This window comes from Triticum aestivum, unplaced genomic scaffold, assembly GCF_018294505.1.
Source record: "Triticum aestivum cultivar Chinese Spring unplaced genomic scaffold, IWGSC CS RefSeq v2.1 scaffold15207, whole genome shotgun sequence".
Taxonomy (NCBI): Eukaryota; Viridiplantae; Streptophyta; class Magnoliopsida; order Poales; family Poaceae; genus Triticum; species Triticum aestivum.
The window spans coordinates 14,483-41,467 of record NW_025227914.1 but is presented as its reverse complement, the minus strand read 5'-3'; the positions used below and the strand labels follow the sequence as shown (position 1 = coordinate 41,467).

At 41.2% G+C, this 26,985-nt stretch overlaps 2 protein-coding genes across 2 annotated transcripts; one reads left to right on the top strand and one right to left on the bottom strand.

Annotated features, from left to right (window-relative positions):
• The first annotated feature begins 3,428 nt into the window (after nt 1–3,428).
• Nucleotides 3,429–7,624, top strand: LOC123172898 (ABC transporter G family member 1-like). Its single transcript, XM_044589789.1, has 8 exons — nt 3,429–3,904; nt 4,425–4,504; nt 4,582–5,046; nt 5,142–5,228; nt 5,433–5,564; nt 5,659–5,847; nt 5,937–6,023; nt 6,956–7,624. The coding sequence occupies exons 1-8, from the start codon at nt 3,532–3,534 to the stop codon at nt 7,622–7,624; spliced, it is 2,082 nt and encodes a 693-aa protein (XP_044445724.1). The 5' UTR covers nt 3,429–3,531.
• A 6,690-nt stretch (nt 7,625–14,314) lies between these two features.
• On the bottom strand, nt 14,315–20,347 carry LOC123172904 (fatty acyl-CoA reductase 1). Its single transcript, XM_044589792.1, has 10 exons — nt 20,247–20,347; nt 20,050–20,153; nt 18,269–18,468; nt 17,687–17,787; nt 17,347–17,539; nt 17,083–17,244; nt 16,890–16,971; nt 16,350–16,619; nt 15,928–16,052; nt 14,315–14,576 (listed from the first exon to the last, which is right to left on the bottom strand). The coding sequence occupies exons 1-10, from the start codon at nt 20,323–20,325 to the stop codon at nt 14,414–14,416; spliced, it is 1,479 nt and encodes a 492-aa protein (XP_044445727.1). The 5' UTR covers nt 20,326–20,347; the 3' UTR covers nt 14,315–14,413.
• Nucleotides 20,348–26,985: the final 6,638 nt, after the last annotated feature.

Genomic DNA, 26,985 nt, shown 5'->3' with positions numbered 1-26,985 from the left:
CAGAGCGCCAGACACCTGGGGGTTCTGTTCTGGCTGATGTATGGTATTGTAGTTGAACACCAGAGCACGGCAGGCGACCAATGCATTGTAGTTTTGCTCTTGACTGGGTATGCGTGGTGGAAATTGGATAGTGCGGAGGAAGAAGAACGCCGTGGGCGTGAGCGCCACACACCTGGTTCTCCGGTCGAAATCTCGTCGTCACTCTCCTCCGGTTGCATGGCTTGATCATTTACTCTTGTGTTTCATTTGCATCTTCAGAGTAAAACTTTATTGTTATTTTTTCTTTTGAGAAACCTAACGATGGTCGAAGGAATAATTACAGGATCATGTCGATTGGCCAGCAGGGCAGAATAGGCAACCAAACGCGTAGGCCGACGCGTTTATGGTCCTACCCCGGCCCATTTGTTCAAATCAACCTATTTTTGTTTGTGTTTCTTTTCTGTGGATTGCTTTTGATCTTCTTTTTCTTTATGTCTTCCCCCCTTTTTCTCCTTTCTATCTGTTTTATATTTCTTGATTTATCCATTTTTTTTATTTTTTTTGCCTTATTCAAAATTATGTAAACTGTCTAAACATTTTTTTGTATTCATGAATATTTTATTTCACATAGTTTTCTAAGTATATGTAAACTGTTTAATATGTGAAGATAACATTTTATGTATTGTTTTTTAAAAGTAAAAATATTAGTATAATGGTATAATTTTTTTAATTGCATGAACTTTTAAATACAAGTTGGAATCTTAACATTATATATTAGGTGTCCTAAAATACCATGATCACATGGATGAAAATAACACAACGCTGCATGGGTCTTGACGCCCATATCATGACACATCACATAAATATAAAATGGCCACTAATTCTAAGTAGAATGAGAATTAGCAACATCTTCATGCAAAAGAGAAAGAGAATTAACAAAATCTATTTTTCTTCATTTGATGATTTCGTTGGAGCATGGAGTAATGATGTATGCATATGACAGGGAGTGCATTAATTTTCAGAAAAGTCAAAGTTCACAATCTTTGACAAAATTAATAGATGGACCAGCCCAGCTGCTGCTACTACAACGAAAACGTCCTTTCCCTCCTTGCTATCCTTGAAGGGCGGGACTAATTAAAACAAGGAATAATCAGCATGATTGTCAATGGTCAGAACACTGACATTTGGGAGGCCAATTGGATCCCCAAAGAAACCACACCCAGGCTAATCACATCTCTCATACCGAACCCTCCAAGGAAGGTTTCTGATCTGTTACTACCGGTTAATGCATCATCGAATGTTGACCTAGTTCGGTCAATTTTTTTAGGTATCGATGCAGAAGCAATACTAAGAGCACCGGTATGTACTCGCAATACCGAGGATTTTTGGGCCTAGGCTCCAGACAAGAAGGGGCAATTTACAGTGAGTTCGGCTTACAGGTTCATGCTCTAGACCAAGCGTCAGCGAGAGAGCTGGCTTTCGGGGAGAAGTGGATCATCTACAGATGAAAGAGAAGGAAAATCCTAGAGGTCTCTATGGAAACTCACGATCCCTTCAAAGATCATGGTTTTCACGTGGAGGCTAGCTCGACATTCACTTCCGACAAAGGATGTACTGCACAATAGGAATATGTCAGTTCAAAATGCATGCCCCCTATGCATGGAGTCTCTCGCACTGGCGGAAGACCTCGGCATTCATAATATCGTGGTGGCATCGGATTGCCAAGGAGTGGTGAATGGCATCAACCAGGGGACAGGAGGTCCTCACGCTGCTATCATAATGAAATAATCAGTCGCAAAGCTAGTTTTCAGTTTTGTAATTTCATTCATGACCGTAGAAACTTTAATTATGATACTCCTAATCTCACCAAGTTCTCTTGTAACCTAGGAATAGGTAGACATATCTGGTTGGGCAACCCTCATGACCCAACTAGTGTACTACCTCCATCCGGGTTTATTAATCCCCTTTGTATTCTATGCCAAATTTTGACCTTAAATTTAACTAACAAAATGTTAATGCAGTCAGAAAAAACAATATATATGGAAACTATATTCAAACACGAATCCAACGATATAATTTTTGGTGACATGCATTAATATTTTGTTAGTTAAATCTCTAGTCAAAATTTGGCACAAAATACAAAGGGGACTTGTAAATCAGGACGGACGTAGTACATAAGAACATGGCTTTGAATGAATTCCCCCACGTGGAAAGTAAATTGATTTTTTATGCGGAAAATAAATAAATTGATTGTTATCCCGCCATCTGGCTCTGCAAGACCTGTAAGTTGGAATTGAAATTATATTCTTATTAGTACACTGATATTACATCCATTTGATTTACGTGATTGAGAATCATGGTGAAATGGAAACACGCTTCATATTAGTACACTGATAGTACCATCGCAGTGCTCGCGAGGAGTCCTATCGTGTGGCAGTTCCCTGCATTTCTCTGTCGAAACTGTCATGTTGCTCGGACTAGACTTTTCTACTCCTGCTTGAGTGCACAAAGCATGGAGAGAGAACGACAGAAAGAGGGACATGGCCAAATTACGGGTGGCTACATTTTTGGAAAGAGAGGAGCAGAAATTTAGACGGAGACATGTGTGGTATCCATGCATTCCTTGGGCCATTTTTTCTTTGAGAAATCAGCTGCCAAAGTTTTGCACGTATGTACATCAGCTCCTTGGTGATTTGTTCGAGCGGTCAAAAACCAACATTAGCTATTATCTTTAGCTTGAAAAAACATCTTATATTATGGGACGAAAGAAGTAGGTAGCATTCACTCATAATTCCCTAGTACTGGCAAAGTCATGACCTACCAAGCGGTCAGCTTGCTAAGCTACCTACAAAAATTTGCAATAAAAAAAGTCATGACCTCTCACATTGTTTAACCTATATAGAGCAAATAATAAAGCTAACGTAAAACATAAACTTGACTTTGAAGATATAAGTTAAACACAAAAGTAAATGATGAAGCCGCGTACAATTTTCTTCAGGCCGTACCGTCGCGGGCAAAGACCTCTCCAGGCCGGTCCGTCGCGGGCAACCGGAGGAGAGCGAAGACGAGATTTCGACCGGAGAACCAGGTGTGTGGCGCTCACGCCCACGGCGTTCTTCTTCCTCCGCACTCTCCAATTTCCACCACGCATACCCAGTCAAGATCAAAACTACAATACATCGTTCGCGTGCCGTGCTCAAATACAATACAATACATCAGTCCAGAACACAACCTGCAGGTGTCTGGTGGTGCAAGACGCATTTCACCATCGCCACTGGAAAAGCTCTTGACTCCACAGTGCTTACTTTTACTATTCCTCTTTTTTAGCAGAAGTGCTTACTTAGTCTCACACTCGCGCGCGCGCGCACACACACAGACTCACCAGTACTTGTCGCTATATATGAGGCACGATCAAAAGGCGTATTTATATCACCATTGGTTGAGCCCAAGCGTAAACACATAGGCATAAGGGTTTGAATCCGCTAGGTAGAAACAAAGGGAAGAAGCAGGCGGCAGTAGTTGTACAAGAAGGGAGTATCGTTCAGCATCAGCATGGCGACCTCGCTGCTACCACGCTGGGCACCTACACCCAGCCAGTCACAGCCGCGGTGGGGTCCTTCAGCTGCCTCCCTCACAGGGGAGGTACAGCTGCTGGAACCAGCGACATCCGAGGTGAAAGGCGCCATGGGTAGCCGCCACGGAATTCTTTCTGGGGTTGAAGGTATTGATCATCGTGAAGGCCGACTGGAGGGCATCCCTAGCGATGGCGGCGTGTTCATAACGTGGGAGGACGTGTGGGTGACGGCGGTCGACCGCAGGGCCACTATTTTGCACGGCATCAGCGGCAGCGCGCGCCCCGGCCAAGTGCTGGCCATCATGGGACCCTCCGGGTGTGGCAAGACTACACTGCTCGACACCTTGGCCGGTAACCGATTTATTGCTAGATTTGGCACACTGATTTACAGTTTCTAACATATTAATATTGCAGCAGCAATACAGCTAAAAATTTCTGCTAGAAGCCTTAAACATGTCAGTTGATCCGAATAGTATATCCAAGTTGCTACCAGTAACATGTCATATACTACAGTTTACCTTGTGTTTTAAAGTTTCAAAAGGGTGACATGTTAACGTTCCCATAAGGTTGCCTTTTTCTCCCTCTTTTGACATGAATATAACATATGCCCAGCGGTGACTTAACATGCCTGAATAAATATTCGTGGATATACGAGTTACATATAGTTGACATCGGAATTTAAAAACATATTGAAACGGAGAACTTGAAAACAGAAACAGAATGACTTCTTGAAAGCAAAAAATATTCTTCGGATTAATTCTCAAACCTAACTGACATTCAGTTGCAAATTTTGGAACTTTAACATATTGTCCATTCTATTAGAGATTCTGTTTAAGTAACAGGACCTGTCTCGATCAATGTATATACACAGGGAGACTGGACAAGAACCTGAGAAGTAAAGGAGATATTCGGATAAATGGCCGGAGACAGAGGCTCGCCTTTGGAATTTCGGTAAGGTTTTGACCTTAATTTCAAATGCTCATGTGCATTTAAGCAGATAGATTAATAACATCGAATGATTAATTCAGGCATACGTGACGCAAGAGAACATGCTGATGGCCACACTCACGGTGCGTGAGGCCATCTACTACTCGGCACAGATCCAGCTGCCCGATACCATGCTGCTTGCAGATAAGCTGGCCCGCGCCGACGAAGCCATCCAGGAGATGGGGCTCACCAGCACCCTAGATACGCGCATCGGCGGACACAATACTAAGGGCATCAGTGGCGGGCAGCGGAAGCGTCTGAGCATCTGCCTCGAGATCCTCACGAGGCCGCGGCTTCTATTCCTGGATGAGCCTACCAGCGGGCTAGACAGCGCTGCCTCCTTCCATGTGATGAACCGCATAGCTGACCTCGCTGCCAGGGAGGGCATGACCATCGTTGCCGTAGTGCACCAGCCATGCAACGAGGTGTTCGAGATCTTTCATGGCCTTTGCTTGCTTGCCTCTGGACGGACAATTTACTTTGGCCCGGCCACCAATGCCAATGAGGTAATTGACGTGTTCCTTTCCTTTTGTACGATGAGATGAATGCTTATATATTTAGTTTGCTAAGAATTTTCATGCACAATACATTATATTTGCAGTTCTTCTCATCAAATGGCTACCCTTGCCCACCAATGAGAAATCCTTCAGATCATTTCCTGAGGACAATCAACAGAGATTTTGAATTGGTATGTAAGATTTATAGAATCATCCACTTATTAAGCTTCAGTCATTAAATGTAAGGAATTAGGGAAAATATATTTAAATTAGAATGCAATACTTGTCCATATAGGTCATTATACTACCGTGTCGTGCATGACACTATACTATGACTGAGATAATTTTAATTCATGCAAAAACATCATTTTATTGACATAGTAATTAACATACAGGAAAGTGGAGAAAGAACAATATCGTCCAAGCCATCTCCAGCAGATGAAGCAATACAAGTTCTGGTAAATGCCTACAAATCCTCCAATACTTCTGAAAATGCCAAAAAGGAAATGCAAGACATAAATGAAATGGTTAGTATTATTCGGTATTTAATTTGTTTAAACTTTGCATGGATATGTTATCTACGTGAGATGAGATATGATATTATTTGGCTTGCTAACCCAGGGTGGAGTGATGATCAGAAGAAACCAAGCTAGTTTCCTGACAAAGGTGTTTGTACTCACCAGAAGATCGTTTGTGAACATGTATAGAGACGTCGGATACTACTGGCTACGTCTTGGCATCTATATTTCCATTAGTCTATGCCTTGGTACCATATATTACAATTTTGGCTATGGATACGATTCCATCCGTGTAAGTTGATAATTAGATCTTGTGTTGATTTCACATATGCACTAGGCTAATTGGAAAAGTAACTAAATTTTATTGTTCCACTGTTTCAGTCTAGATCATCAATGCTAATGTTCACCAGTGGCCTTCTAACATTAATGGCAATTGGAGGATTCCCTTCCTTTGTGGAGGAAATGAAGGTATCAACCTTTTTTGTTTAACTGTATACATATGGAACAAATTTTGTTCACGAAGAAAATAGGAAAACACTTATGGTTAAGTAAATTTGACTATGCAAAAACATGACATGCTGGTATAATGGATAAAAACTTATCAACCTAGTTTGATCATGAAGTGATATATAAAATTACGTCAACTAGAGTAACCTAGTATGAGTGATTTTTATAATTGATAAAATATTGTAGATTTAGTTACTTGTTAGCCTCCAGAACAATGTTGTTGAATGTGAATTAAGTATAAATAGTAGGTTAATCATCTGATTTATTGATATCTGCATACCTAGTTTAGTATGTTATTAATTGTGAAACTGACAGAAGAAAAATAAGAAAATATGTATTATATGGCCCAAGTGAACTAGAGCATGCAAAGCATAGTCCTTATCAATATAGTTGCCAGTGAAATTACTTACCAAACAATCTGAAATACATTAATACAAAAACACCCGAGCTGAAAATTGCACATTTGACTGCTCTACATGGTATATTATCAGAGTATAATATTTGAATAATTTAGACAACATTCATCATTACAGTGTTGTAAAAACAAAAAAAAATAACTACCCTGGAATTCACTAACATATATAGTTTATCCATGTTTTCTTTGTTGTCACCAAAAGTTTGGTTCTGATTTTCGAGCTGTTACTTTTGAAACTTAGTACGAGCAAATATTTCTACCCAATAAAATAAATGTAAAGGCACATGCTATTTATATCACCATAAGTTGGCATATCTTTTACAACAAATTAAAGATAGTTTACCAAGTAGCCTTTAAAGTTTCTTATATTTCACTACTTGAGGTGAGGAGTTCATGAAATCAGTGATGTGTGTAGTCATTAAATAGTATAAAGTTGAATTGCGCCGCTCTTACTTGTAGTCTTGTTTATGGTACCCAGATATTCAGGAGAGAACGGCTAAATGGGCATTATGGTGTGTCAGCATTTGTGATCTCCAATTGGTTGTCAGCCACGCCATATCTTTTCCTTATTGCTATATTACCTGGTGCAATAGCCTACTACCTGTCTGGTCTAAAGAGAAGAGTAGACCATTTTGTATATTTTACGCTTGTCCTTTGTTCGTGCACGATGCTAGTTGAAGGCCTTATGATGACTGTAGCTGCTATCGTGCCAGATTTTCTGATGGGCATCATCACAGGTGCTGGAATACAAGTAATCATGTTGCTCAATTGTGGGTTCTTCCAAATACCTAGTAAACTGCCAAAGATAGTATGGAAGTACCCAATGTTCTACATCTCTTTTCAGAAGTATGCACTTCAAGGATTTTACAAGAATGAGTTCTTGGGTTTGGTATTCGAAAACAACACAGGAGTTGGCAAGGAAACAATAACTGGTGAAGAAGTGATAAGTAAGTTATTTGAGACAGAAATGGGGCACTCAAAATGGGTGGACTTTGTAGTGCTATGTGGAATGATTGTAATGTATAGGTTGCTTTTTGTAGTGATTATTAAGGTTGTCGACATGCTAAAGCCCATATCCAAGGGTGAATCATTTACGTGTCCCGCTCATTGTATTTGTGGCATTGAAAAGCCGTGTACTCGCATTTAACATCTATATGAAAATAATACTGTAAGATGATAAGGGTACTACTGATAAAATAAAAGGAAAATAAGAGATTTACTGTGATATATCAGATTCATCATTGTGTAATGTTATGAGACCCCGACATTAGGCGAGGACCGATGACTAACCATAGGGGTCAATTCCATCGCACCAGTGTGACACCGTCTACCTGATCGTCTATAACAGTGATTTGCTAATTTGTTGTGTCCAATGGTTGTATGCTGGGAGTTAGTGAAAAACTATAGTGGAGATGAAAAGCTCGTGAAATTTGGAGACATCACAAAATATAGTTGTTGTGAAATGTCGAAAAGTCAGGAAAATTCACACAAACTCGGAGAGAAATAAGGAAGAGTCCAAGAAAATGTGGAAACAATTGTGGAAGCCTCTTTTCCACCCTTTGTGGAAAACAACCCTTCCACTCAGTTATCATTCCCAGCCTAGTTTCCTATAGAATATTAAACATTTCTCCCATCAAGAGCAACAAATATCAAAGGATGTAAGCACGGATATTTCAAAGGAGAATTAAAATCATTAAGGCTCAGCAAAATCTGACCCGCAACCACAACAATGACTATTAGAACTATGGCTGAAAGGGGCATGACCAGATTGTAACATCCCAGAGTTTTTTCGGTTATTGCGATCATGACAAAATGATGTTGATCGTCCACCGGAAAAGATTGGTTTTACTGGACAACCAAGCTCGCAAACGAAAACTGACAGGGCGTGACATGCCCTCCTACATGGCTTTCATCTTTGAACAAGAAGCATGCGGTCGCGTGGAATCTTGTCTAACGTCAACAGAGACCTGATAGGCCCAGCTCCAATTTTCAAATTATCTAATTCTCCCGCCTCACTATTCGTGTAGGCTTGCTAACCCAAATATTGTCACAGTATGTGGCACATATCCCTATGAATCACATTTGAAATGGATGTCCTGGATAGCCGGGTGCACCGACACCTCAGACCAAAAAAATCCAGTCTCATACAGTTGTGCCATGTGGGTGAATAGAAAATGAAACGGTAAGATGAAGAAGACTCTCACCAGATTTTTTCTAGTGAGGTACAGGAAGGCGAGGGGATGTCAGCAGGGGTGCATGGCAGGGATTGCGGTCGTTGGTGGGGAGGTCAGATACTAGTGGCGTGTGCTAAGTGCGTCACTAACTACGTTTTTCAAACGTTGCTAGTAGGCTTCCCTATACTAGTGGTTTCGCTTATTCCTTTGGTGGAGTTCATTGTTTTCCCGATTTCTTAATGTGACTAGGGTTCCTTACCACGCAATGTGGATCACATCACTTCCCTCAATTTGTTGCACATCATGGCATGCTCAAATATCCTGTTGATTCAAACACTGCCCAGTCACTTTAGGTCTTGTCGAATAGTCAGACATCCAAAGTGGCAGAAGATTGAGCAAATCGCCAGAAAAATATTTAAAAACCAAGTTAGTAAGGATGTAATGGCATCTCCAAAGCTGGCCCACAAATGTTGTCCGGGCACTATGACTCTGAGACATATAATAGAGGTTTGAGGGCCCGCTTTGGATATGCCCTAACCCCCGGCTAACCTGTAACTATTCATTATATCAGCTTCATTTCTCTAGTACCTTTTGATTGCTGCTGCTGTTTGCCTTCATGTTTGAGAAAGTTGGTTCAATAGTTAGCTTGCCTGCTAAGGTGTTAAATCTGATTTGTGATAAACATAAGCAGAATCTCATTACTAGACTGATACTATGTTCATTTGATTCATGCATGATCGAGAATCATGGTGAAATGAAAACACCTTTTGTATTTTGTCTGTCCAGAGGTGCAGGCACAACAAACCATGTTTATTTTTTTGGAAAAGGAGGTTTGACCCGAGCCTCTGCATCTGAACGATGCATGCAGCCATATTATTAAAAAAGTCCCAAAATATCACAAGGTCTTCAAAGTATTACAACTCGCAAAAGGTGCAAAGAAAAATAAAAAACCGCAATGCCACAACCGGTATGAATTAAAGGATTAGGGCCCTAGACTCCTATCTTGTTATGCGACCGCCATCCAAACCGATTGAATATAGCCCGTGCTACCATCTCCCATTGGTTGCACCCAGTAACCATGGCTCTCTGGAGTCCGTAGGAGTGAGTAAGAACCACGTACGGATCCATGCCGTAGATCTGAAGATGACCTGCAAGAAGTTTAAAATGTGTTGTCTGTTAAAGATCACATCATTCCTGCAGTTCCATATAGCCCACATAAGTGCACATATTCCAATTCGAATACAAGCCGCACTAAGAAGTTCCACCCTAGCTAACCACGTCCCAAATAATGATTCAATGCTAACTGGAGGGACGGTGTTGAAGGCTATATGAATCGTGCGCCAAAGTAATTTTGCGAGAGGGCAATCTATGAAGAGATGTTGAATTGTTTCATCATGATCATAAAAACAACATCGTGAACTGCCTACCCATCTTCGCTTTAACAAATTATCTTTAGTGAGTATCACTTGCTTGTGGACAAACCACATAAATTTTTTTAATATGTAAGGGCACCTTAACCTTCCAGATATGAATAGATCTCGGAATTGGGCCAGAGTTAATCAGGCACAACGAACCATGTGAGCTGGAGAAAGAAGGAAGCTAGCCCATTGCAGTGCACCCCATGACCATGAGACCAGGCACCTTCCTATCGTGTGCCAATTCCCTAAGTTTCAATATTGAGACTAGACTTTTCTACTCCTGCTTGAGTACAACAAAATTTAGACGCACGTATTGGTGGTATCCATGCATTCTTGGGCCCATTTTTTGGAGCAATGCACGTGATGTTTAATTGGAATGGTACACGTGGTACGAAGAATCTTATCCCTCGACTAGCCAGAGCCTGCTGTCCACGGCTTGGGAATCACAACGTACGTATGATGCAAACGTGTACGATCTGTTTACCAGCTAAGGACCAAAACAATAACAAACACCGGCGTTAGGCAAGGACCAATGACCGACCATAGCGGTTGGTCCAGTGGTTGTACCTGTACGCTGGGAGCTAGTGAAAAATTCCAGATGAGACAAAAAAAACTCAAGAAATTTGGAGAAATCACAAAAGAAAGTTGCCACTAAATGCCGAAACGTCAGAAAAATTCACCCGAACCCGAAGAGAAAAAACGAAGAGTCCAAGAAAATGTATAAAAATTGTGGAGGCCTCTTTTCTACACTTTGTGGAAAGCAACCCTTACACTCAGCAATAATATCCAACCTGGTTTCCTGTAGAAGATTGAGCATTTCTCCCCTCAAGAGCAACAAACATCAAATGATGTTTATTCAAAGGAGAATTAAAGATCATCAAGCCTCAAGAGAATTTGACCCGCAACCACAACAATGACTATTGTGACTATGCCTCAAAGGGGTATGACCACATGACCGTGGGTGGTTTAAGCTTACGGGTGAGAGGATAAGAATTTTAGGCAGAAGATACGGGTGGTATACATTCATTCATGGGCATTCATGGGCCCACTTTTTGGGGCAATGCGCGTCGGATTTTATTTGGATTGATCCCAACGCACTACATTTTTTCTCGAACGACTAGCTTAGAGCGAGTTGTCCACATCTTCTGGAACGACATCATACGATACAAAGACATCTGACCGGCTATAGCTAACGGCCAAAACGACAACAAAGACTGGCGTCGAGCTAAAACCGATGACCATAGGGGTCAATTCCACTGCACGAGGGTGATAAAAACTACCTAATTGTCTGTAACAGGGATGTGTTTCTTTTTGAAAACTAAAGCAATGTGTTTTAAAAAAAACTAACAGCGATATGTTAGTTTGACGCGTCCACCGGTCGTATGCTGCCTATTCTATGTCTCCACCAAAGCCCAAGAGTTCATTGATAGTTGCAGTGAAGACCCTCAAAATTTGTGGAAAAGCTCAAGAATTTTGGAGAAATCACAAAAAAGGTTAATAATGTCAAAATGTCAAAAAATACACCTGGACTTAGGAAGAAATAAGGAAAAATCCATGAAAAAGTGAATTTTTTCTTGAGGCCTTTTCTCACTGCTTCGCCGAAAACAACCCATCAATCAGCGCCACTGCCAACTTGGTTTCCTCTACAAGGTTAAACATTTCTCCCCTGGTGCAATGAACATTAAATGACCTAATAAGGGGTAATTGTAAAAGGCAGGATCAACTGAAAGTTCAACCACCTAACCTTGGGCACCATACAAAATTAGAGGAAAAAATATGCAAATTCAATATAAACTAGCCCAAATAACATATAAATATAAAAGCTGAAAACAGGATGTGTGACTTTTACCATATCTCAAAATAGGCCTTCGCCCAACTTTATATATAAAAGCTCAAACGGCAAAACCGATACAAAGTGGTGACCAAACCCAAATACAATCAGGTCAAAAGAAATAATGGCATCCAAGTGAGTAGCACAATAATATCAACCCAACACCAAATAAGAGACAATCGATAATAGTAAAGATGGATGGAACAACACCTCCTTCAGAAACCACCGGATACCATTGTACCAAACACACCAAGCCATCTCCGAAGATGGGTGACTGCCCACTTGCTCTGGGCAGTGAAGCACTGATCTTGCCATGAGACAAAAAGGACCTAGAACGGCGACATTGGGGACTTGTGTATAAGAAAGGAGACTACCGGAACCAGCCTATGCTAGAGTGAAGCACACTACATGCCAGAACCAAGGCATGCTCGGATCCGTTAGCCTGTTGCAAACGAAAGGGAACACGGTTTCATGATGACGCCACCAAGAAGGTCCTGACGCCATGCACCGTTATCGTCGAGCTTGAAAGGCTAGAGGAGGTTTTTCACCTGGAGCCTGGCACCATGAGGCACCCAAAACGACCCCGCCAAGAGGGAAACGACACTCGCAGGAATCGCCATCGACGTCATAGGATCATAGAGCTTTTGCACGGAACCTCACACGTGCCATCCCGAAACCAATGTTGCTGACTCAACCCGCGAGAGAATTGCCGCCGTCAGTGCAAGACCCCTATATCTAAACCAAGGAATCAGCACCACTTAAGCAACGACAACACCAGGATCACCCACCACCCTCCCCTCGCTAGTCGCATAGCCAAGACGAGGTGCCACGACCGCCGGAACATTGCTCGCTGCAGAGGCAATAACACAATCTCACCATTTTAGGTCGCTGCCCTAGCTTCCAAGAGCAAAACACCGCCGCCGCCAAGACACCAGTCCGCTAGAAAAGTAGGCACCATGGCACGGATAACCCAAGGGCTGAACCACCATGCCGTGGCACCACCAAGATCAGGATTGTCAATCACAAATGCCGAGCCACGCGCAGAGGACAACCGGCTACAAGTGCCACCGGTTGCTAGGTATATAGCTTAACAACATGTTGGGCTCCCAACTACACAAGTTTGTAGCAAGAGGTAACTTTCTGTTAGTGAAAAACCAAGCTATCAATACGCGGAGTTAATTGTACCCTTCAATAGGAATAAATTTCTGCAAGGCAAATAAAACTTCACTTATGTGCCCAGCAGCGCTAACAAGGGTGTCAACATTGCTAGTCTTGCTAGTTGCACAAGATAATGAAAAGATAATGTTGTAGATATATTTTTGGAATAAAAAAATACAAGTGTATAGAAAAGTTGTTGGGTGGTGATTCTTATGCTAAAAACTATACCGGGGTTTGTAGGTTCAACAAGTATAACTCTCCAATACAATAAAATGCGGCAAGTAATATAGTCATTGAAAAAATGCACAAAGAAATATTTCAGGCTCATGCCAAACATATGAGATGTGTTTGAAAGGATTGAAACGGTCGAGTAGGTGGGGTGGGGGGGGATGAATAGGCGATTACAAATTTTAACTTAATTTTAAATTTTATAAAATGTGTGGATAAAGTAATTTCTCTATATATGCAGCTAATTGAGGACAACCTATATGGCAAGTATGCATGCAACACGATAAACTAGAAGCACACGAGCAAGAAAACACAAGTAAAGGGCACAAAAAGGATAAACCACAAATGAGTCAAAGATGAGGATTTATCCCAAAATTCACACTCTTGGGGGACTACTAATTTCCATTGGAGAGGAGCGGAAGCGAAAGCTCCGAACTGCCACCAAGTCGATCACTCTATTCTCCCTTTATCACCCCCAACTAATGAGCCTCAAATCACTCGGGGTTGGTATGAAACGCAACCACCAAACATTTAGAAACATTCAGGAGCACACCAAAAGAAAAAAAATGCTTTGATGCATTGACTTCTACCGCCCAGGAGGCCAAATCTCGAAGATTAATATGTGGTGGTGATTAACAAGTTGGGGAATCACAAAAAAACACTATTTTTTGTTAATCTGTTGGTTCGTACATCGATCTTATAATTGTATGCAAGAGTAGAATCGGGCTGAACATTTGTAGTCATTAGAACAAAATATAGAAAAAACACATACAAATTTCTGCGTTCTATAGCCAATACTCACAAGTTTGAGAAAATTCTTATAATAGTAACTCGGCTGCACTAATATTTCTTGTAACTTATTGCACACATGTAACACGTGTTATTACATGATAGGTCTGGACACAACACATTTTTTATATCAGACAAAATATTTTTAAGGCCATGACATATATACACCTATATTTTGCCTATGTATGTTCGAGGTACATAAGTGGGAAGCACGAGCATGCTGTTATACACGAGATATATAAACATTACATCACATATATAAACGACATACATGATTATTATTAGAAATAGATTTTATAATGACTTCTCCCCTATGAACTTCTGTAAGCTTTCTTCATCTAATTATTATTGCGAGCATAGGTCAGAGCAGCCGGAATGTGTGTGTTGATCAGGTATGAGCCCCAATCGATGCATGCAGGATCACAATCAAACGTGGAGCCATCCTTCAGCTGGTCTGTAGAGGTTATTGCCCACAAATTTCTCATGTTCGTGTCATCAAAGCTTCATAGGATGGAGGGAAAAGTTAGATAAGTATCGTAGATGTAAATGAGCACAAAATAATTTAACCAAGAACAATAACAAAATTGTTTGCAACGTTTGTATATATCTGCCAACAAAGAAAACCCTTGATATATATGTAGAAATTGGGCATTTATTATTGATAGATAAGTGGGTTTAATGTGTGATGGTAATATTAGCTGTATGCGTATCTTAACAGCTAGCATCAATACAAACTCCCTCCATTTCTTTTTAGCCCTCTTATAAAATTTGGTCAAAGTCAAACTTTATAAAGTTTGACTAACTTTGTAGGAAAAAATATCAGCATCTACAATATTAAAACTATATGGTATGAAAATTAATTTCATGATGCATCTAATAATATTGATTTCATATTGTGAGTGTTGATAATTTTTCCTATAAATTCATTCAAAGTTGATAAAGTTTGACTTTGACCAAATTTTATATGCGGAATAACAAGAAACAGAGGGAGTGTTGTTATTTTTATGAATAATATGAGGTAGGGCGTTTCGGTGCCCAGCCTCATCTGCACCTGGTTGGAAAAAATTCGTAAAAAATCAAAAAAAAATCAAAAAAATCCCAAAAAATTTGTGCAGCAGAAAATTTTATGCGCGAGGCCCGCTCCAAATTTCAATTCATTTGGACATCTGAGCAGCTCTCAGCAAAAAAGACAACTTGGACCAAAACAGTACATGAACATGAAACTTTTTTATAGACCCCCAATTTGTCTTTTTTGCCGAGAGCTCCTAAAATGTCCAAATGATTTGAAAATTGGAGCGGACCTCACGCTGCACAAAAAAATTGATTTTTTTCAGTATTTGTTTTGATTTTTTTCTTCAACGCAGGTGCAGATGAGCTCGGGTACAGAGGAGGATTTTCAGGCACTAGTGCACATGTTGTATGGACAACACTAGATTTTGGATCATTGCTATACTTTTTCCATTAACAGAAAGCACTAGCTTGTCCTTCACCATAAATGGTACAAACTTTGGGCAAGATGTGTATATTGGATAGAGTAGAGCTACCAACTACCGCTAGCTATGACCAGTTGTGGTGATGTACTACTCGAAACATAACATGGACACGGAGCAACTCATGGTTGGTTTTGTGGAATTTTCATTTAGCCATTCCAATGAATAAACATTCAAAGAACTAAGTCGTACTGAGCAAATAAAGCTAGTGTTGTCCAAAAAATCACAAGTTCAAATAGCATTCAAAGATATTAAAGCTATCTTCTGCGAAATGAGTGCCGGAAGAAATTATTACTATTTGAGACTATAAAAACGAAATAAAGTTAATTATGTTCTAATATAGTTAAGTAGAAGATGCTCACCACCCTTTGAAGAATGCATATGGGGCGTACAACTTTGCTACAAGTATCAGGAAATTGTAGCCACGCTTGAGCTTATCGTAATGTTGGGACACTGAATGCCCAAATACACTCATCACATGCAATGTCTGTATATCACAAGATTACACAAGTCATTACACAATTCATAGTTGTAACATATTTGTTTGACAATTCCTTGTAAGACCCCATTTAAACGACCCGAATATACATGTTCATTTTTTTCTATAAGATTTGTCCATCTCTTGTATAACTCGATAGATTCTAAGTTGCACTATTGTAACACCAACTGAACCAAGAAAACTATCTTAGAGATTGAACCTTCAAATTTTTAGCAAGTATTATTGACATATTTATATCCACATAGATAAGGGTATACATGAATTTGAAAAGAAATTTGTACTTACCTCCAGTGCTAGGTTATACCGCAGGATCATGTACAAACGAAAAAATGTGTATTTCTTGAAAACTTTCACCCTTCTATCCTTGACAATCCTCCCGTCCTTGGTTACACGAGGATTAGAGCGGAAATACTCATAGCCCGATTCCAGAAAAGTGGAAAAAAGCAATGGGTTCCGATGACCTATGGTTACATGGTAAATTGCCTGTTTTCCATGTGTGTCCCAATGAATGGCCATGGCGACCATCAGTGCATTAATTACCATGTCTCCTGGTATCTATAACATATTGAAGTGTCGTAATTAACGTCAAAACCATAACTGTAATAAGTGCATGTAAATGTATATAATAGTTCACTATGATATGGCTGTAATGTATAGAGCACTCAAGACATATAGTACGTACACTAAAAGCACCCTAATATATTGACAATGATATGTAGGAACTCTATTTGATATAGATGTCAAAAAGCAAGATGCACATAGACAGACATACACTTTTGGCATGTGTATGCATTTATTGAATTATGTTTTCTTTGCAAGACTCACCACATCGACTATGACATTACGATCGGCGATGAAACACGAAAGTTTTTGGTCATTGTAAGCAACGTACAACATATCCATTGTCCTACAACCAAAGTGACACAATCTATTAACATGCATGGAATATAACTACTATCGCAGATAGACACAAAACCATTTACTATCAACAACAAAAAGTTAATTTTAATAGGTTTACCTAGTTCCCTCCGTCCAACCGGGCATTGGTTCTTGGAAAGTGCTAGATATGATGCTTGGCCGTACTATGACAGCTGGCAGGTCTTGTCCTAAGGATCCCAACAACATCTCCCCCATGGCCTTTGTGAGTGAATACACATTAGGCCAACCAAAGTGCCTAGCCCTGGAAAAAATTATACCACACATTAATTATGTTAGCTATTGCTCCATGGTCACATCTATCTGTTGAAATTAGTTAAGAAAGTACATATATGTTTATCCAGACCTTTTCAATCCAAGTTTCTTCATTTTCCTCTTCTCTATCTTGTCGTTAGAGAATTGTATCCTGAGTTTTGACTTGACACTCTCAACTAATTTTTTCTCAGATTGAATGTCCAGGTCATAATCTTTCTTTAGTGCTTTGCCTACATCGAACGGCTTCTCCACTAACAGGCCTTCTTGCGCCCCGGCTACGAAAGCTACTCAACACAAGAACATTATCATATGTGTTTATAGAATGTATCGCGCGCGCACACACACACACACAACTAGATGATCCAACCATATTCATCTGTCATTAATTTAAGAAATATGAGGTAAGCAGCAGGAGCAGAGGACGTGCTTACCAGTGGAAACATGAAGGAACATTTTAAGATTAGCACACTTCTTTGCTAAATCACACACGTGGGCAACTCCTAAGGTATTTGATGCCAGAGCGACATCATATCTGCACATGGATTGTCCAAGGAGATGTTGAGTGACAGTCTAAGCCCTTTATAACAATACAACAAATGGTGGACATATAATTTTCCTATGGATTATTCCTTAATAAAATAATTATCTTATTTGTCAATAGTTTTCTTATGTAGCGGACATTAGAAAAGGTGACACATGCCTAGAAAACACGTTAGAGCATTATACCTAGACTACCCATATGCCATATGTATTATCTGTATACTCCATGTATAATTAGATAACCCATTTCTATTTAGAAAAATCACAAGACCTTTTTGACATGACACAATTTATAAAATGAAACTTTAATCATTACTTTTATGCGAATCTAATGATACTATATTCAGGAAACTAATGATATTATTTTCTCCTAATTACTAGGTACTTTGAATCAGATGTCCCGTCCATCGATTGAGAAATAAATCCTTCTCAGTCAACTGATGTATAGGCAAACCCTTTTTATACATACGCACCTCTCGTAGAAGCTGGTAGTTGCAGCTACACTCACAATGACATGGATCTCCTTAGAGATCTGTTCAACCATAGAGTTTCTGAGTGCACAGGTTTCCTTAGTGATGTCTCCAGGTAGAGGGTAAATTTTATTTTTGATAAAAGAGTTGAAATCAGCTCCATGCTTGGTTCGCAGAACATCAAAAAGTTTTGTTGCTACAACCTGTATATATTAGGATAGTAAAGGATAGATTTGAAAATATAATTAAATATCACAAATAAATCAATAAATATTTATTTTGATTTCTATTTTTATTTTGAACATCCAATGTTGAGGGAGAGACCAACTATCAATAGTAAATAATTGTAAAAAAATCGGATTTTTAAAACCACAAGTATCTTTATGGTCAATATATTTAGATGTAAACAGAAATATGGTATTAATTGCACATCTATACATGTATGAGCACTATGCAATTGTGCTGCAAAGTTCATGTGTGTGTGTGATGAGTGTACACTCTAGAATCCAAACTTATACGTACTCAAGTAATTTAAAAGGGTGGTCAATGTCCATGCTTACTCTACTTTATACTATCCTCGTTGTCAACATCCAATAATTTGAAACAACATCGTTGTCATTTGTTGGTAGCATCGTGTTCGTATATGGAGGATGGAGAGGGAGCACCGAATGAAAGAAAAAATGCCACCAAACTTTTTTTTTCCTTTTTTCTATACTAGCACAGTTACCCTCGCAACTGTGAGGGCTTCATCTTCGGTGTGTTGAAAGTTTTTGAGTAATATTATTTTGTGTTTCACATAAAATAATATTTAACTATATATGGAAAGTAATGTTATTCTAAAACCACTAAAATTCTTTACCAAATAATATATAACTTTTGTGGTGTGTATGTTTAATCGTAATTGATTTGGGGACAAATAGTTATTATGACTTTTCCAGATATATCATTTGTATTAATACCCATTTGTGTCCCTCGCATATGATGATATTACATCCTATGCTTCCTGGTAGTTTCCATGTGATTTTAGACCACCACGTGAGGTTATAATTCAATTTAACGGTCATTGTTTATTAGTTAAAATATTATAAAACTCTATATTTTGCGTTTGACACAATAATTAATACCCACCGGAGCAGTGGCCAAAAAAGGTTAATAGATAGTGATTAAGATCTATGGAGAATGGTTCATATAATATAATTATGGTACATCAAAGCAATAGAACAGGGGACGTATCAGCTATAATCTATTAAAATAATGAGGGTCATCCAAATCAATGGTAGGCGCATGCTAGGACCAATTATGAATGCACATATTTGGTATGATACTGTAATAATAAGGTTCGACATGTCAATCAATCGTAGCTTATACCGGCTTAGTAAGTTTCTTTATTGTGCATTTTGTAGCCCAAATTACTTTTTCCGGATGATCATATGACATACTAGTAAATACTGAATGGGTGGTGAACAAGTATGAGATATTTTAGACTGAAAGCATTGCCACAAAAAATGTATGGTTGTTGAAAATTGAGTTTAATCATTTTGGTGCGTAGACCTACAAAGCATCAAATTTTTTTGTCTTCCCTTTGATAAGTCTTACTTCCTCTCATTTTCTCCCAATTTTCTAAAATATATGATGTAATAGACACTCTTTGAAGATTCAAATATGAAAATTGTTGTTTTAAATGAATAGGAAATATTTCTCGAAAAGGAATAATTGTTTAGCATTAATTAACAATGTGAAACTGTATTAGCTTTTGATTTATTTGATCTCAGAGGCGAACATACCTCGGTGAGCACACGATGCTCGGCGGACGCGGCGTCTGGCGCGCGCACAAGGAGGTAAAGCTTCCTCACATCCGGCTGGACCCTCAGGATCTTCTCCACCAGCACTGCAGTACACCACAGATATGAGCATACGTACGTTATATTATTGCATAAAACGAGAGAAATCAAGGAGAACAAGTGCATGCATGAGTAGTTACTTTTCCCGAGGAAGCCCGTGGAGCCGGTGATGAGGATGCTCCTGTCCCTGAAACACCCGATCACCGCAGCCGCGTCCATGGCTTCCAGGATGTGCCAATCTACGTCGCTGGATTAATCCTGGCTGGGTGCTTGCTATTTTATAGGCAAGACAACCATTTGCGTGGGTGATACGTACGTACTCCTTTTTCTTCAGGGCACGTGGGTGCTTTATGGCCATAGCTTTTTATGCAACGGAATTTACATACTACTCCAGTAGTTACTACTCCCTCCGTTCCTAAATATTTGTCTTTTTAGAGGTTTTAAATGATGACTACATACGGAGCAAAATGAATGAATCTACATTCTAAAATATGTCTATATACATCCGTATGTGGTAACCATTTGAAATCTCTAGAAAGACAAATATTTAGGAACGGAGGGAGTAGTAGGTATACACGTGCATTGCACTTCTTGGAATTAGATACAGAGGTGGTAATTTTGACTCAAGCAAAAGAAGTAATTGAATTACTTAAGAATTATTCAGTGCAAATTATACCATTTTGCATCTATAAAGGTTCGATTTAGTATAAGTAAAATCCTCGTTTTTTTAGCTGAGCCCGTTGATTCGTGACAAAAGCGAGGAATCAGAAAATAAGCGAAGGAAAATGTACATCCTATTACCTGGCGCATGCAGCATGGTAACGAGACATATGCCAGCCAGGTAACTGTTACGTGTGTAACACCCGGGTACCGAGACCCGTCAAAGTCAATAGCCGTGTGTAACACCCGGGGTTGTGATACCGTGCCTTGCGACGTGTCCGGTGATGCATCCGTAGCCCCTATTTCCATTTTGTTTTGTAATTATAAACTTTTTTTAATATAGTACAGACGTAAATGCTCATACATACGCGCATACACTCATCCTTACGAACGTACACATGCACACGCTACCCCTATGAGTACCCTCAAGAGACTGAGCCGGCATCATTTTAAGATTTACGAAGTCATCTTAGGTGACTCGTCGTTGACGGGAACGTCTCTTCCCACTGAAAGGGCATCGCCGGAAATCCAGAAATAATGCGACCACCAGCACTTGAACCCTGGTGGGCTGAGTATACCATTGTTCTTCTAACCATCCAACCACAGGTTGGTTTGCATTTTGTAATTAGAAACTTGGCTCGTAGACCTGCTCGTTGCTAATAGACTGGACTGCCAGTTGAGACATAGACGCCACTCCTTGTATTTGACTCGTAGACCCTAGGCTTGTGTTGTAAATATTACAAGGACCGGTAATACTTGTGCTATTGTTGCTTGTCCAACTGTGCGAACTTGAGAATCTGGCCTGGACTTTGCTGAGGTTACCTACTATACAAACTCCATGTATAGCTCTCCAGAAAGTTTTTTTTTAGAAGTTTTGATGGGGGAGTATGACGGGCACAACTCTCTAAAATGATAAAAGAACGGTGATAATGGCCGGGCAACTAATCAAGGACTGCTCCTTGGGAGCCCTGCAAGGTTCATTTTTGGTGGGCTTGGAATATGCCATTTGGTGCGCTCTCACCCGCCGTTACGTGACGCGTGTTGGGCGCTCTCTTCGATCCTTTTATTTTCTGATCACGTTATCTGCTTTTACATGGTTTGTTTTTGGTTTTCCTTAGACTTTGAAATATATATATTTCTTGCGCGAAAAGACGCGTTCTTTTCGTGCCTCTCAAAAAGGAAAACACGTGTTTTTTTTCACCTTACGTGAGATGCACATATTTACTTCTCGTGGAGGTATGGATGTGTTTCCGCAATGTGCTTCTCAAAAAGGAAAAACAAACGTGTTTTTTTTCCGCAAGCAACACAGATTTACGTCTTATATACACACGTATTTTCTTCCGTGGGAGGCACGGCCGTACCTCTCGAAAAAGAAAGAAACATGTGTTTCTTTCATAAGAGGCACATATTTACATCTCGTGCAGGCATGTTTTTTCTTCCAAGAGAGCCACAAATTTACATCTCGTGGAGGCACGGATTTGCTTCCACGAGTTGTGCCTCTCTGAAATGGAAAAATACACATTTTCTTGTTTTTTTTTCACAAGAGGCACATATTTCTTCTTGTGGAGGCTCAGATTTGCTTCCGTGAGAACAACTCCGCCTCTTTGGAAAAGAAAAAAGTGCTCTCGGATCAGTTTTTTGGTGAAAAAAAAGTTCATTGAACCTATCAACATGGCATATAGTTTAAAGATTTGACGTGAGGAACTCAACGTGAAAATGGTTCGAGATTTGGACGCTTGATTTAAGAGATAAAATATTTTGAATAAACAAATCTACGTAAAAGGGAAAACTCTCAGGTTGCAATAAGTGGTGCACATGCAGTGAACTTTCGCGGGGCTCCCTAATTAGCCCGAGCCAAGGGAAGGTAGAAGTGACCTTCACAAAGAGTACTACTTAATTAGTGATTTCGTGATGGTGCGGGTCGATACCCACTACTTAATTTCATAAAGAAAATTTCCGGCTTTCAGCCTAGAATAAAAGTAATTTTCTATTTGTGATTACTTTCTGTCTTACATAGATACATGATACTCACTCCGTAAAGAAATATAAGATTATATTGTTTAGATCACTAAATTATATTAATGATCTAAACGATCTTATATATCTTTATTACGGAGGGAGTAATTTATACTATATATTGCTCTAAGCCTGGATTATATCTTTCCATTTTTGCTAATAATAATACCTGCAGAGCCAAGAATGCCCAGATTGTCTCTTTTTGTGCTAATAACTCCAGTGCTGGGGAAGCTTCACTGCTTGTTTCCTTCCTTGGGACAAGGCGTCACGCTAGCACACTTAGGTAAGCCATAGCCCAAGACTTGGACCGTTTCAAAGTATCACAAGCTGCCATGGCCGTCTTCTTCTTCTTCCTCCTCCTCCTCCTCCTCCTCTCCTTTTGCGCTCGTGGTGCCAGGAGAGTGGCTGCGCTGCTCTTTTGGCATGAACAGAAGCGACGAACGTATGGACTTGACTGGCTGAGATCAACATTCTACCTGATGTGGACGGGTGCTTGCTGGCGTGCATGCTGCTGCAGGGAATCCCTTGCTTGATTTTCAGCAGCTGGCAGTCCGGTCTATGGCTGTGTGTTGTAACAGTGAGAAAGTCTATTATGATTTTGGAATCTGCTGTGCAAAGTCATGGATGCTCAGCCGCTACTGGACAACGTACGCACGCACGAACGACTTGCTGAAAATCTTGGTGAGTTTTTTTGTTCCTACTCCAATACTACTCAATTGTTGAGGCTGTGAATGATAATGATCTACCGGTAGTAGTACAACCTTTTACCGTTTCAAAGCAGAGAACGTCAGCGTCAGTGGAGCCCTGCGACCAAGGCAAATGCTTCACTTCTCACATTGCCAGCTGGATCGGAATCCTAGATTTGAGCGCACGGATTTCTGCTTGGAACAGTGGGGAAATGCTATTGCGAAATGCCGCATTTTCAGGCAGGACGAAATAGTTTTCCTGGCTTAGGCCTTGGGCACATCATCCTTCAAGCGCACGGAACCGTCGGAACCACACGGTGCAAACGTATTTTAACATCCTACGAGTTCCTGTATCGGGACCGCTGCCACGCAGGCGTCCGATAAACCTGGCCCACCAAAAACCCTTTCCCACGCCCGTGCGCTATCTCGCCGGACGCCAGCTGCCCGCATGCATATGCCGCCCTAAAGTGGCCGCTCCGCGTTGATACCGGCCCAGGGCGGACGTGACCTCTCACTGACGCCGGTATTAAAGTGGCTCGTCGGCCGAGGGTGCCACCGAGGCCCCGTCTACTCAATGCCGGATAGACGTTTACTAGATGGGATGCGACAAATATCTACTGCGTCCGCCTGTCTGTCCGCCTGACGCCATTAAACAAACTCGCCACCCGCACATTGACACACCAAGATGCTTGGCCTCGTCGGAATCCACTACTTAAATGTGCCCACACCCGGCTCACAACACATCTGCTCAACATCCTATTCCCATGCACCACATTCATCCTGATCGCGAGGGGGTACACGTTGTGGCACAGTGTATCGATGAAGAGGGAGCATGAGGTGGCCGCCCTTGTGGACACCTAGCAGAGCCGCCGTGCTAAGCAGATCATGGCCGGCATGCCAGCCAGCTCGCCCAACATCTCCAGTGACGACCTCATGATGGAGATGGGCTCCGACGCGGACTCTGCGCCAGAGCCTACGCCCGTGCATACCGGCTCGACTATTGAGCAGGCGCAAGCTCACTTCACCAATGCCACGGCAAAGGAGCAGCATGCAACGACGCCTATATCGGTGTTCCGGCAGCCGCATGAGGAGCAGCGGTACAACTTGTTCCTCCTCATGCGGGTTGGGGTTTTTGGAGGTTTCATTGAGCCGAACGGGAAGATTACACGGTTGCGTACGGGAGCCTACGCGGTTGCGGCGGGCGCACCGACAATTCATTGGCACCTCTTCGAGCCGACACGTGGCCGAATGAAATGTGTGTGCAATGGTCAATTGTCGATGGGTATCCTTCGGTGGGAACATGGCACACGAGGACCTCTGCACACGCCAATTCTAAGATTAGGATGAGTCTGTGGTGGCACCCCAGCAGTCGGCCCTCCATGTCGAGTCATGGAGGAGGGATGCATGAACACTACTAGGGAAAAGGCTAGCAGCAGCGCGGGTTTTAGGTGTATCAGTAGCGCGGGGTGGGGTGCTACTAATAAGGCGCTACAGCTAACATATAGCAGTAGCGCGTGGACACCGGCGCTACTGCTACACAAGTGTAGCAGCAGCGCGGTTACTGGGAGCACGCTACTGCTAGTAGCTCCAGCGCCCTTTGCAGCAACGCGCTACTGCTATATCGGCGCTGCTGCTAACTTCTATACACTCGCTACTGCTAATTTAAGAATTTTTTTGTTTTTTTGGCATATTTGTTTTGTATTTGAACAGGCTTTATAGAAGAATCTTTAGCACATAGAAATGTCATCATGATACACATACAAATGCCTGCGAGACCACGAATATAATCATAGCATATACATACAAATAGTCTCATCATAATCATCATCCAACACAAAGTGGTCTCTCATCATCATCTCAAAAATAGCGATACAAGTCCTTGATTACTTGCAAATACATCGTCATCCATCTAAATAATGGTATACGCGAGAAGATCTATCACTTTGAGTACATGAGTTCGTATCCCTCTCTCGCATTAGCGTGAACCTAAACTAACTACTGCCTGTCACTCGGAAACCGGAAAACGGCAACACCTGGGCCTGACACTCCGGCCACTCATCGTATATATACTCCTGGCGTAGCACTTCTTCACCATCGATGATCTATGCACCTGCATCGTCACATGAGTCGATGATATGCAACATATATAGTTGAGCAACAGAAAGAGACAGACTTGACAAAAATAGAAACAACATATCATAAGCATAAATAACAAAGTTCATCGTACCCAAAATGCCCTAACTAGAGTGATCTTCGCTAGTCGAGGAGGAGGACGGTTTAATTACATCACTAATAAAGTTTCACTGCGCATAACTCAAAGTTTTGTCATACGAAAAGTATGGACTAAACAGACACATTGTCATATATCGACAATCACTCCAACATGCCGTGCCATCCATCGGGGTCAGGGAGATAGTCCCCGAGCTTAGTGAAAGGCTTCATGTCGAGACGCTGAGAGGCTATCCATGTTCGTACGTCTTCCCGCGACATTTGTCCTTCTCCGTAGAACATCCCTGTTTTTCCGACGACCTCTTTCATGATGATTTGGGCAAGTTCGCGCTGGATGTTATAGAAGTCAGCTCGAAGTCGATGATCCTCGATATCTCCTATGTCCTTTGCCCATTGCAGAATATGGGCATCTCCAGATGTAGGTGACATTTGAAGGTTCTGGTGATCCCGTCTGTACTCCAGCATGTGGTCTAGGACATAGAATCCATCATTAAGAGAATCGTTCGGTTGCTGGATGCAGCAGAAGTCGGTCTTATCGCCGAAGGCGGCCCTGCCGCCCCTTCTCTTCTTGTCCCTAACCTCTCCACCCCTTCCTTGGTAGTAAAACATAGCACTGTCGAGAACATCTTTGATGTGGGTGTAATCCTTTTTGTGAATGTTCTTCGACGAGTCCAAGTAAAGAGCGTGGGAGAATCGGGGGTAGAGGATGATGAGGACGGCGCCCGCCGCTGCGCAAAATAAGTACACCTCAAATTAATGAGCCTCCACCGTGCAAATGAATTATTGAAATCGAAGGAAGGATAGCAGCGCGGATGACTTACACGGGATGATAAGGCACGAGAATCGCCTCCTTGTCCTTATTGGCGAGCATGAAACTAACGATGTAATCCCTCGCGTATTCACGCTGCTCTGCACAGACTCCCAAGAAGCTCTCGTGCATGTAGTACGGGTCAGCGACACAGATATGACGTATCTGCTCAACCCCAATGATGTAGTTCATGTGCAAGGCATAAAGGCGGACAAACGTAAAATCCAGCTTCTTCACGTGAAACATGTCGAATATGTAATCGAATTGGAGGAAGAACTTATCCGCAGGGAAGCTGTCGACGTACGACATTTGCAGCGGAATGTTAACCACGTACAGTGGGTATCCTGGATCTTTCGAGGCGATGAGGCATTTCTCTACCCGCAGCACATCGTCATGAAGTCTCCTTAGATCGCCGAATCTGGCCCGTAGCACTGTTGCAGGTAGGATTGGTTGACCGGGGATATGCCATTTATCCGCATC